This window comes from Pterocles gutturalis, unplaced genomic scaffold (genome assembly GCF_000699245.1).
Source record: "Pterocles gutturalis isolate BGI_N339 unplaced genomic scaffold, ASM69924v1 scaffold23964, whole genome shotgun sequence".
In the NCBI taxonomy this organism is placed as follows: Eukaryota; Metazoa; Chordata; class Aves; order Pterocliformes; family Pteroclidae; genus Pterocles; species Pterocles gutturalis.
Genome location: NW_010136390.1, coordinates 1,315 through 14,128, shown reverse-complemented (window position 1 = coordinate 14,128; position 12,814 = coordinate 1,315). Strand labels below are relative to the sequence as shown.

Below are 12,814 nucleotides of genomic sequence, written 5' to 3'. Positions count from 1 at the left end.
CTCCCGGAGAGTTCGCCCCGAACCTGGCACAGGAAGAGAGGCAGACAGTGGTTTGCTGCATTTCCTGAGCTGATCGTTGCCATATTTGATGCCACCCAGATGGCTTAGGGTCCCCCCAGCCCAGCCCCCTGTCTTTTTTTCTCCTCTGTTGGCAGTTTTCCACAGCTTATTGTTTCCCGTGTGTGCTGCACTCACCAGCGCACACCCCAGCCACCTGCACGGCACCAGAAGGACCAGGACAAGCTTGCCGCGGAGGCCTGACTGGTTTGGTGCATTTGGGAAAGCATCAGGCCCTGCGGGTCCACCCTGAGTGTCTCTTGCTGTTTATGCCGTGCTGGAGGCCGATAGAACTAAAGATACCTGCCCCTCTCCCACCCATCGCTCCTGCCCAATGCGGCATGCGAGTTCCTTGCACATCATTCCTCCAGCCACCCTGGGAACATCCTCACCTCAGCAGGACTGGTCGTCCAAGGCACCCCACAGCAGGATCGAGTGCACCAGCTTTTTTTCTGCTTTTGCTCTCTCGAAAGCTTGTGTGAAGGGAAGATAGGAGACCTGGAGGCAGAGACACAGCTTGAGAACAGACACAGAGCAGCCCATCTCAAATATGAGCTGGGTCTGAAGGAACCAGACCTGCCACATCCCCCAGGTGACACACAGAGTTTACTCTGCGCTCGATCCTGCAGATTAAATCAAATAACAAGTGGTGCTCTCCCCAACGGCAACTTCATCTCCCGGTGAGATTGCAGTGAGCCCTTCACAGCACGTGGGCTGTTACCAGCACCTGCAGAGCCCCTTCTTCACACGCTGCAGTCAGCATCTGCACAACTGCGGGCAGGCTGTCTGCAAAGGCACTTCGGCAGCCGAGGAAATCTGGCCTGGAGATATTTATTACAAAACCTCACTGAAATGCCCTGAAAACTGGCTGTGAGGGACCCTGCACAGAAATTGTTCCAATCGCTCAAATGAAGGGAACGTTATTAACATCTTGGCAGCTCAAAGGGACATTTGTAAGCTCAGGCAAAAGGAGGCAGCCTTTGAAATGTGTCCCTTCAGCCAAGGAGGCAGAGACAGGCAGTAGCCATCTGCTCCACAGGCTGCTGGCATGTTAAATAGTTTGGGTCACCCAATGCTATAAATTTGTGTCTCACTGCGGGATGCAGAGGCACAGGCGGATTGTCTGTTTTCTGCTGATAAGGAAAGCTTGGTCCAAAGGTAGCTGAACGTTGCAAAAGTAATGCCAGAGGAAAACCATTTGTAAGCAGCGCAATTACCTGCTTCACTCAGAAATCGCATCGGCAGCTACTGATAAGAGGAGGGGAGGATGAGCCAACATTTACAATGCAAGCCAGGGACACATGACATCTAGGCTTTGCTCCTGCCTGTGCTGCTGCGCGACCCCAGACGGCCTTTCAGAGATGCTGTCCTCCCTCATCTGGAAACTGGAAGCCCGTCAAGCCACACACGCACTGCCTGGGAGGCACACACGGAGCTGGGAGACCCTCTCACTGCTCTGAATGCTCATCAGGTTGTGGCCTCTGGTTTCTGCTGCTCCTCGGGACTGGACATCTCAGGGAGGGTGACCTGCCCCAAATAAACACGCTAAGGAAGAGCCCAGCGCCTTCCTCACCTTCTTAAATGGATACATGGCCACTTCCAGCTTCTGGGCTGCCTCCTCCCAGGGGATTTCCCGCTGCCAGGTGATCTCTTCGAACACAAACTGAATGGGCTCCCCTGAGGGATCCCTGCTGTCAATCACATTCCCGTTCTCGTCGTGGATCACAGAAGGGACTGAAGGCCCTGTTGATTCCAGCTCCATCTGCAGGAGAACAGGCTGAGAATTGGACATTGCAGATATCCCACTTGTTTTTTCTGTACTCCAGGACAGGAAAAAGATGTAAAATAAAGACTGTGCAGCTTGATCTGTTGTCTCCTGGAGCTGCGCTTTACCCGCTGCGGATGGGTTTTATTGGGGAATGGCAGGAAAACAACTTCATTTTCTTTGGCTTCTGTCCTGACTGTGCTCGCTAGATTAGAAATGCAAGAGACCAGTTCACTCTGTGTTCCCGCCTTCCTGGGGGAGATTTTTGACTGTGGCACACCAGATCCTTAAAACCATTGGGATCTGCAGGGCTAGTCTGAAGTTCTATCACCAGGAGAGCCCTCACACAGCCCTGGCCAGCCACAAGAGGGTGGAAGAGGGAAAGCTGTGCAGGAGCATCCCTGTACTTCAGTGTTCTGGTGCATCTGAAATTATTTTCTAAATCTCTTTTCCTGACTTTTGGCAATTAAAAAGAACCATGGATCTAGTTTAGGAGAAAACGGGATTGTTAAATTCAGGCATTCAAAATCCTGACATGTTTCCTGTCCCAAGAGCTGGGATTACCACAAAACAGAGGAATAACCTCATGCAGTTTCTAAATTCAGACACACTGTTGCTCATACACCCCTCTGGGCTCAGATCAGCTCCCAATGTCCCCCTTTGTCCCTGTCTTTCCTTTTATAAAAATTGAAAGTCACATGACTCCAGGGGTTTAGGATTCAACCCACACAGAGGAAAAAAACCCCACCACAAGAACTGGCAACAGGGAGGCACGGTGCTGCAGAGGACACACACAGATCCACAGGGATTATATTGTTGTACTGGAATGTTCAATGAAGAGGGATAACCGAGGTTACACAGCTCAGGGCCACGGCAGTATAAATCCCTGCTGAGATACTGCACACACATGGAGGACTGAAAGCGACTACAGACCTGAGGCAGGTAACCGATATCCACTTCCATGTTGCTGCTCTCACTTGCCCCGTACAGCCACTCCATATCGACGTTCAGAGACCTGCAAGGCGAACCGGAGACATTCAGAGCCACCAAGGCTAACGCTGTGTACGGAAAACCCCAAACAAATGAGAACACCCAGTGCCCTTCTTGCAGGGTTAGCGCTGAAGCCCAGAGCTCCTGGAGATCACCGTGTTCCCTGCACAGGACCAGCAACACCAGATCCCTGCTGGATCAGGGCCCAGGCACCCATGCAGCACTCTGGGCAAATGCGCTCACACCTTTGGGTACTGTAAGGAAGAGAGAGGTGTCTTTGCTGCCCCTTCTTTCCCAGCACTTAACTTGCACATTCTAATCCTGCTTAAAAGTGTTTTTTTGGAAGCAAAAGGCTTTTGTAAGGAGTTGCTGGCAGAGCTGTAAGCGTCTGCTTGCTGTAACAAATGTGCTGACAGAGCCATAGGGATTGAGTCGCCAGGGTAATGTTATAATAGAATTTTCACTCCAGCCGTCATGGGCAAAGAGATTTGAAGCTTTTTCTCCCCTGAAATGCTTCCAGCTGCTTGCCATTTTAGGAATGAGCTAGTGAGAAGCTATGCACACAAAACCTTAACCTGTGAGATACCAAGCAAAAAATATGTTGAAGCAAGAGCATCAGGCTTTGCTGAACTTCAGCGCTTTAAGCCAGGCACAGGGATTGCCAGGGGCTGCTCTCCACACCCTGCCCGTCTCCTCCCACCCTCCAAGTACCAAGGGACAGTTACTGGTGAGTAAATCAGACCTTGAAATGGGCCAGGGAACCTCAGCGACTAGTAGAGATGCATTTGCCAGTTTTACAGGCAACTGCAGTGCTCAGTTCACTCAGATTTTCCAGGGATTGGGCTGAAAAGCATGAGCTCATCCCTCACACACCCGAGGAGCCTTCTGCAGCTTGCAACAGGTATCGGACAACTGCGAGAGCCCCTGCCACAGCCAGGGACTGTGGGGACAGGGCAGGGGGAGCAGTGCTTGCAGCAGTGCTACTAACAAAGAAGCTGCCGCCTGTCCCTAGGGCAGTATCAGGACAATTGAAATTCCCCATCCATGTGTGTCCTCCCATGTGCCCGCAGGTACCAAGCGGTTTGGCACAGGACAGCTCAGGTTTGGATGTTCAGCTGCAGCCAGGCTGTGCAAGGACATCCATTGCCAAGCCCAGGCTCCGTGTCCCCAGCAACCTCTGCCCTTGTCCTTCCCTGCCCCTCCCAAGCCAGATGCCCCTCAGACCTGTTGATAAACAGAGCTATTCCTGAAAAATTGCATCAGGAACAGTTTAGGGAGCAACTTTTATCTACAAAATTGAGAACACGATGACCGTGATGACCGCTGGCAGAGAAGGATGTGTGGGGAACATAGATAAGCAATCAGCAGAACCAGCCTGCCCAGAGCTCAGGCTGCAGATCTGCCTTCCCTGCATGGGCCAGGATGCCCACAAGCTGCAAGGGACAGAGCTGTCACCACACTCGTATCTCCATAAAAAAAGAGACCCCCAGCCTCCCCCCATGCATGGCCCCCACTCCTGCACAGGAAAGGGTCCCAGAGCCCCTGGGTTCCACTGGGCCCCATTTACAGCAATCCTCGAGTCTGTTCAGCACCCAGGAAGAGAGAGGAACAGCCGTACCTGTTGTTAGGGACAAAGAGCTTAAACTCTCGCACATGGGAAGCATCCTTGGAGAGGATGATGTGACCTGTGAACTGGCCTGGGGAAAACCAGAAGGGGAAGTCTGGTGGCTCGTTCAGCTGAAACTCAGCGTGGATCCTGAAATGAGAAAGGAGACATCAGCTGCAGTGCCGGGAGGACAGAATGGATCATGCATTGCAGATGACAGCAGGGAGAAGTTATCTCCAGGCACCAGAAATTACGAAGCTAAACTGGGGCAGAGGTTCAGTTCAAAAAGCTTTTCATGTCACACAATGAAGAGGATAAAAGACTGGAGCAGATCCCCTGGGTCAGGATCATCCCCGATATTGATGCCTTTTGGAACTGGGCAGGAAATGTCCGTGCAGGAAGGATAAATAACATCATAATTCCTTGAAACACAGGAACAGACTAAGACCCGCTCAGCCACCCTCTCAGCTTGATCAGGCAAATAAAACCTGTGTGTAACAGTCCCAGGAAAACAAGAGAACAATTCCCCAGGCTCCCCCTTGGAAAGGCACTCCACCCCCTGGTTAACCAAAATTGAAAAGATTTCTTGTTAATCAGACTCTCCCCTTTCAGCCAGGGATAGCTCCAAACCAAAGGTGATGGAGAATAGCTGCTGTCCGGCATCTGGGCAACGGTCCCTGCCTCACCAGGGCCTTGGTGACACTGGGAGCACAGGTGTGCTCTTCGGGTGTCACCAAAGCATCACACACAGGCAAGAGCTGGCTGTGAACCACCCGCTTCCCCCAACTGCCTCGCCTCCCTCCTAGCCAGGACACATCTCATCTTGCTTGGGAACACAACTGCGCAGGCAGTGACACATGTGCTCTCTGCCACAGGCTCACAGCAGCCTTCTCCACTCCCCTGAGATACGGAATAAATTCAGAAGTGCCCCCAAGCCCCCCTCTAGCACCCCGGGCCCATGGCCTTACCTGAATGCTATGGTGTAGTAGAAGGTGCTGATGGCTTGGATGCAGGCCACAGCTCCCTGGGGAGCAAAGCGGGTTTTGACAAAGGGGCGTGGGTGGAACATGCTCAAAAGCTTGTGGATTATGATCTAGAGAAAGAATTGCAAGAGAGCAAAAATGAGAACAGTTCTGCCAGGGCAGGTCAGCTGCAGCTCCAAAGTGACTCCCCTCCAGATCATGAAAACAAGAGAACGGCTGTGACTTAAAAATCAGCTCGGAGACCTACGTAATCGCAAAACAAGGAGATAAAGCAAGAGACTGCTTTTAAAAATAAATCCACCTGCCACGCTTTTTATGCTATTCCCATTGCTTGCAAGTTTCCATCATCCCAGTCGGTTAAATGTCTGAGTACGGTAAACTGATCTACGAGGCTGCCTCCATCAATACTACTTAAGACTTTGAACGAGTGGGCATGCAATCAATAAACACACCAGGCTGCGGAGGTATATCAGCTATGTGATCGCTAACACCTACCCGGGCACCCAGGGGGAGAGCGATACACACGCCTGGCTTTACAAACTGTGTATACACATCGTTTCACTTGTCAATGAAACGCTCACCGCTGGGGTAGCACTCGGCAGCTGCTCCACAAGGCACGATCACTTCATACCAGTGCTTTCTGAACAACCCTCTCCCCTCCCCGTCCAGGAGAGACCAGACAAAAAACCCAAACACTTAAACAAAGCAAGACGAAATTGCTCAAGTGGCTTCATCTGGCCATGACAGAGACCCAGAGCTTTTGCCTGCTTTCAGTTTTATCTCCAATTTAGGAGACGGTGCTCCTGCCTGTATGCTGCAGCCTTTTTGCTCCCTTAGAAAGTCCAGGGAGACATAACGCAATAGCCTTGTCTGCTGTAGGGACTCCTGCGATTCATCTGGGCTATAAGGCAGAACATTTACACAAACTATCTCCCTGCTACAGAGAAATTGAGTTTCATATCTCACCTCTTTGCCCTTGGGAGGTGGAGGGTAAAATCTGTTGTTGGAAAGATAGCCAGTGAAGATGTTCAATTCACTAGGAATTATCCACCACGGATCCCCAAGATCCAGTTTATTCTTTGGAGGAAGAAAGGCTTTGAACTGCCTGGCAAGCATTGTGCTCATAGGGGCTGCTGGGGCAGTCCAATTCCTCAGCCCAGACAGAGCGACGTGAGAAATCTGTGAACAAAAGACACTATCAGAGCCTAGCCCAGACTCTTCAAACGTGCAGTAGTGCTGATGGATGTAAGCAGGCTTTGGAGAAGGGGGGGAAAAATATACCATGTTTTAAATTCTTCCTGCCACCCCAGGCACCACCAGGTAGTTCTGTCAACTTTCAGTTACGTGAGTAATAGGAAAGGGGAGAGAGGGGAACACCCCATGTAACAGCACCGCTTTTGGAATTAGCTCCAGGACAGCCACCTCTCATCTCTGCCTCGAGCTGCCCAGGAAGGGCCCGTTAATTGGGGCACAGTGCTGCTGAGTGCACTGAGAACAACGAAACGCTGCAGCAAGCAGTGAGCTTGCTCATCAAAGCAAATCCCACGGGCTCGAGTGAGACCATCTTCCCCTCCCAACATGCTAGCCCTTATTCCAGCTGATGTGACCAGCCCACAGGACGTGTTTATAGCAGAATTTCTGGCCACACACATCCTGCACGATACCTACTCCCAAGAAACCATCTTTGCTCTTCGTCATTGTTTCCATGACCAAAGGCTGGAATTTTGCCACAATGGACAACGTCTCCCCGCTTGCATCAGGCGTCTCCTCCTCTTCAAATTCTGAGATGGGAGCAACCCCTAGACAAAGACACAGAAATTTAAGCAGCTGTTTCCCCTCCCTCTCCTTTTAAGCAATTGTAAAATAATTACACATTTATCCCGGCAAATCCAGGAGGACCTGGGAGCTTCCCACCCCTCCCTATGCTGTATGCAGCGGCAGAACCCAGACCCACCCCAGAGACCAGCTTTGCTGCAGGAATTAAAGGGGAGCCCTCCTTTCAGCGGACGACTCTCTAACCCCCACAGCTCTGTTAAGCAGTCTCGTGTCACCTCGGGGGGATCAGAACACGCACTTCAGCCAATTCATTACAGCTCGAGCAGACAACTGTCTGTATTTCCACTGCAGCGTAAGCCCTCCTGTACATTATAATCTCCACGCTTCTTCCTGCTTGGCACCACCAAGAGACATTTGCCGCATGCCGACAGTCTCCAAACATCATCTCTCACAACTGCTATCGACCACTACAGCCAGAGGAGCGTATGAATGAAACCCTGCGACTCACTAATAGTTTTGGCCAAGCCTGGGATGAGCTGTAGTTGTTGCATTCACCCATCCCAAATCCCCTTTAAGCACTAGACAAAGTAACTTCTGCACTTTGCTAGTCCAGCAATGGGATCTTCAGTCTTATAAAAACTCTACTTTGTGAAAGTGATGGCTAGTGCTTAAGCCTTTTCAAAACACGGAAAGCTCAGCAGCCTCTCTTCATGTAAATAAGACCCAAAACAGCACCCAGAAAAAAAAAAAGAGACATGAATAAAAACTGCGGAGTGCATTATCTTCAGCTTTTACTCGGTCTCTGCAGAGAGAGCTCTGCAAGGCAGACAGCTACCTACCCGTCAGCTTCTCAGCTATCGGCTTGAACTCTTCCGGGCTGAGGTACAAATCATTGTTTGTGTCCAGAGAAGAAAAGAGAAACAGCCCCTCACTTCCCAAAGACTTCAGTGCCAGCTCCTAGTTGGGGAAGAAGAGGTGAGATTTCATTCCAAGCTCTCGCAGAAACACACTCCCGCCACTCTCAGCTTCAGAGTTAATTTGCATTCTTTCCAGCCCACAACCAAAGCCATTAAATCGAAAGATTTAACGCCCCTTGGCAGGATTTTGTGCTATTTACAACAGGGATCGGTGTCCAGGAACCATTGGCATGAGCGTGTTAAAACTACATCTGGCCGAGTAATTCAAACTGAATCATTTGCTCAGACTCAGCCTCAAAGTCTTTTGTTAGAAAAATTCCCAACTTTTTCCAGATGGTTAGTCCTGAACCTCCAGAAATTCTGGGCACCCGGATATTGTGATTTCTGTAATTAACCGATGTGCAGTGAAACAAAGGCAGTCAAAGACAAAACTCCCCACATTACAAAAACACAAAGGAAATGAGCCGAGCCCTTGCATCTCTACAGAAAACAACTTAAACCTGTGCTGAGATCCACACCAACGTTACTGTGCACAACTGCCATGCTCTTGGCTGCTCTCCAAGTCTCCAGCCTCCGGACAGGAGGCATCCCAGCCCCTCGCTCCGTGGGGAGCACTGCCTACCCATCCTGCCATACATCGGGGAGCCATAAATCCCACAGTCTCCTCCAGAAACATCTGCACAATCCCAGCCATCCTGTGCCTCAGTTTCTCCCTCTGCAAAGCCCACCCAGTGGAAACCACCACTGAAACCGTCTCCCTTAGAGCAGCCTCAGAAAGGCTCTAGATTCTTCTCGTCATTTCCACTCGCAGCACTCAGCACTGAAGGGAAGGGGACAACTTGTCGGCAGAAGAAGAGAGCTCCAGGTCGGTGTGAGAGGAAGAGGGAGACATAACCAGTCAGACAAACCACATCACCGCCAGCCAGCCTGCGGCGCATCCCCTCTGACCCACCGTTTGGGGCAGCGCCTCCTGCCACCCCAGTAACAGCCTGAAGCTGCAAGGATAAATACTCTGTATTCTGCTCTTTAACCGTGTTTATTCTCCATCGCCTGCAGCACCATTACCATCCCCAGAGCTCCTGAACTAGTTTATTTTCCATCTGTTGCCTGCCAGCCTGAAGCAGCACTAATGCAGCCTGGAAGGCTTCGCTTCCATCAACTGCAGCAACAGAAGCGCTTAAGAGCCTTCCGGGGCAGTTTCGGGACAGAGACAGACAGAAATAAAGGCCCTGGAATACAAACCAGAGATCTGGATGCAGACAGGGCTGAGGGAAGATGAGGAGGGGAGCACGCAGGAACGACACAGCTGAAAAAAGGCACGGAGGAACAAGATGGTTGGGTATCTACGCACAGGAACAACCCACTCTGGACTGCCCACGTTCTTGGGGCCAAAGCTGTGCCTTTGTTCCCCAAATGAACGGGGACACGCATTCTTGGCCCTATAAGTAGATAACAACATTTTCTAGAGGAACTGCCCTGTTCCCTGACAGCCAGGTGCCCCTCTAGTCTCCAGATCTTGCTCATGCACGGCACGTAACGCATTAACCTCGTCAGGGCCCGTGCGATCGCTCACTGCCTGGGAGCCGGCTGACGGCGCAGGGAAGCGTGCGGGAGCGCAGGATGGTGTCCTCCTCCGCAGAGGAGGCTGTCCTGGATGCGCGCTGAGCTCTGAAGAGACGGTCCATTTCCTAGTCCTCCCTACAGCGAGCGCATCGGCGATTCCCTGCTGATGGCGATTCCCTGCTGATGAATCTTTTAGAGTCTCTCTTTGCACTTCACAGACGCGGACCTCAAGGGATGGGAGGCAAACGAGCGACAAAGTTTTTAGTTGGTTAGACTGCCTGCTGGTGTACTAGGAAAAAGTGACGATTGTTTCCTTAACAGGGCTGGAGGCAGAAAGGGAACCAGTTATGCCCCACATGTACAGACAAACATCTCTGACAGCATCTGGGACAGCAGGACGCAAAGGGGGGAACACAAGAGCCTGGTGTCGGATGTTAGCATCCACAAATGAATCCACAGCCCCCAACTGAGAGCATGCTCCCGTCCCCTCAACCTGCATTTTCACATTGGTTAAGCACTGAAAGCCCACCAGCTGCAGGACCACCAGATAATTATTCTTACAACTGCAACTGGCCGGAAATACGGTAACTTCACTGTCAGGCAAAGTCTGTGCGTACGCACATCTCGCATGCATGCCAGCAGCCGGCTGAATGCAGCCTCCCCGCTAACAGGACTGGTGCCGGGCTCCTGCCCGCTCCAGGCGACGCTGCCCGCCCCAGAGCCGGTTCAAACAGCCGCTTCCCCAGCAAAGGCGTGCTCCAGGCAGCCCTGCACAGCTCTGCACGGCCCTGCAGGGCAGACCGCTCCCTTCGGAAACATTCATTTCACAAAGCGCAGCAGCTCGGTGGCAGCGTTGCGTGAGCCCCTCCGCACAGCCCCACCCACACCGGGACCGCAGGAAGCGCCCACCGGGCCAGAGATAAGACCCCAACCACGGAGGAACAAAGACGTCTGCAGAGCACACGGCAGGCCTGCTGCGCTCAGTCAAAAGGGATGACAAAAATTATGTTTAAAAGGGGAGAGAGATGTCAGGGCTTGGCCTTTTGCTTTCTGATAACACTCACGTTAAAGAAAGCTCTCCAGGGATTGCGGTTTTTTTCTTTCCTCTTTCTAATCTGAGATGGTAAGAAATAAAAAGTTTCCCTGCTCGTGCCAGAGGAGCAAGACTGAGCTTTTTCAGTCTTTTTGTAGAGTAGGAGAGTTGTGGTTTTCACAAAGAGTTTTCTTCTCCCACCTGCTTGTGGGTTGTTTAGCTAAATAAACATTTCCATAGAAAGAGACAAGACATATGCTTTAAACAAGACAAGGAAAAATAAAACCTTGGGCAGTTCCCATTTTGTTCTCCTCTCCAGCAATGCCCAGTCACAGCGTCCTCTAGAAAAAAGAAAACCTCCAGAAGACCTGGCTTCGTGTCAGGCAGGGCTGAGATCCTCTCACCAGCCTGTGAAGGACTGTCCTGACCCTTCCGTCCCTGCCGGCAGAATTCTTCTAATTAACTGCTTTGAGCCATTTTCCCGTTTTTTGCAATGCAAGAAGAGACAAAGAGAAGAGGCATCCTTTAAAAACACTTGTCTTTTTACTCTAGGAATATCAAGAACAAGAAGTCTGCTCTTCTCTGCCAACCTTTAGATGTTCAAGGATGCGCGCTGAAGCAAAGAGTCCGGGGAGTACAATCTTTCACAAAGGTGTGCTTTATCCAAAGCCCGCAGCAGTCCTTTGAATTATACGGACGACAATCAAAACCAATGTCAATCAGCCCAATTTAAAAAAAAACAAAACACCTCAGAACAATAAAAAACCTAAAAAAACCTCTTCCTGTTTTTCAGCTTACGCCCTCCATTCTTTCACTGCTTCTACAGCCAGGGCACGCAAGACCTGCTTTCTAGTATGAAAAAATCCCACAAACATCTGAGAGTTTTGAACCTTTTTTTACAGGGAATAAAGCAGGAAGGAAAGACACCGTCAGAGGCCACGGCGAGAGGGGCTGCAAAGTGTTACGGCAAGAGCAGGGCCGGAGTTGCTCCCCAGCTCTTCTCTCGGGAGCAGCTGGGCTCAAGGGCACGGTCACTGCTGCTGGCTGGTGGTCACCACAGCTCTGTGGGTGTTTCAGACGGGTGGTGGCCACCACAATCTCTGTGACCACCACAATCTCTGTGGCCACCTCAAGCCTGCTATCTAGCACAGCTCGACAAAACCTCAGCCTGGCAGTGGCTACCTCAAGCCCACAGCCACTGGTGTGTGGTGAGTTCCACAGCTCAATGGTCACCTCAGCCTGGTGGCCACCTCAACCCAGTAGCCATCGAAGCGTGGCAGTCACCTCAGCCTGGCGATAGCTACCTCAGCCCCTGTGGCCACCTCAATCCCAGTGGCCATTGATGTCTGGCAGTTACCTCAATCCCAGTGGCCACCAATACCTGGCGGTCACCTCAAGCCCAGTAGTGGTCACTTCAACACCCAGTGGCCACCTCAACCCCCATGGCCACCAATGCCTGGTGGTCACCTCAGCCCAGCAGTGGTCACTTCAACACCCAGCGGTCACCAATGCCTGGTGGTCACCTCAAGCCCAGTGGCCACTGATGCATGGTGGTCACCTCAATGCTTGTGGCCACTGATACCTGGCAGTCACCTCAGCCCCAGTGGCCAACAATGCCTGGGAATCACCTCAGCCTGGCCACAGCAACCTCAGCCCCAGTGGCCACCTCAATCCCCATGGCCACCAATGCCTGGCAGTCACCTCAACCCAGCAATGGCCACCTCACTCCCAAGGGGCCACCAATACCTGGCAGTCACCTCAGCCTGGCCACAGCCACCTCAGCCCCAGTGGCCACTGGATGCCTGGTGGTCAATCACCTCAACCTTGGTGCCCACCTCAACCCTGGTGCCTACCTCAACCCTGGTGGCCACTGATGCCTGGTGGTGACGTCAAGCCCTGTGACCACAACTACTGGGTGGTCACCTCAGCCTGGCCACAGCCACCACATCCCCAGTGGCCACCTCAGTGCCGATGGCCACCAATGCCTGGCGGTCACCTCAACTCAGCAATGACCACCTCACCCCCAGTGGCCACAAATGCCTGGCAGTCACCTCATCCTGGCCACAGCCACCTCAGCTCCAGTGGCCACTGATACCTGGTGGTCACCTCAACCCTGGTGGCCAC

At 51.9% G+C, this 12,814-nt stretch overlaps 1 protein-coding gene across 1 annotated transcript in view; it reads right to left on the bottom strand.

The window, feature by feature from the left end:
- Positions 1–8,134, bottom strand: part of SEPN1 (selenoprotein N, 1) — a gene marked incomplete at its 5' end in the record, with an annotated part of 9,856 nt that extends 1,722 nt beyond the window's left edge. Inside the window, 9 exon segments of the mRNA XM_010082290.1 lie at positions 1–23; positions 450–555; positions 1,631–1,819; positions 2,756–2,837; positions 4,431–4,568; positions 5,387–5,511; positions 6,368–6,580; positions 7,070–7,200; positions 8,017–8,134. Coding sequence (XP_010080592.1) covers positions 1–23; positions 450–555; positions 1,631–1,819; positions 2,756–2,837; positions 4,431–4,568; positions 5,387–5,511; positions 6,368–6,580; positions 7,070–7,200; positions 8,017–8,134 — 1,125 coding nt within the window.
- Positions 8,135–12,814: the final 4,680 nt, after the last annotated feature.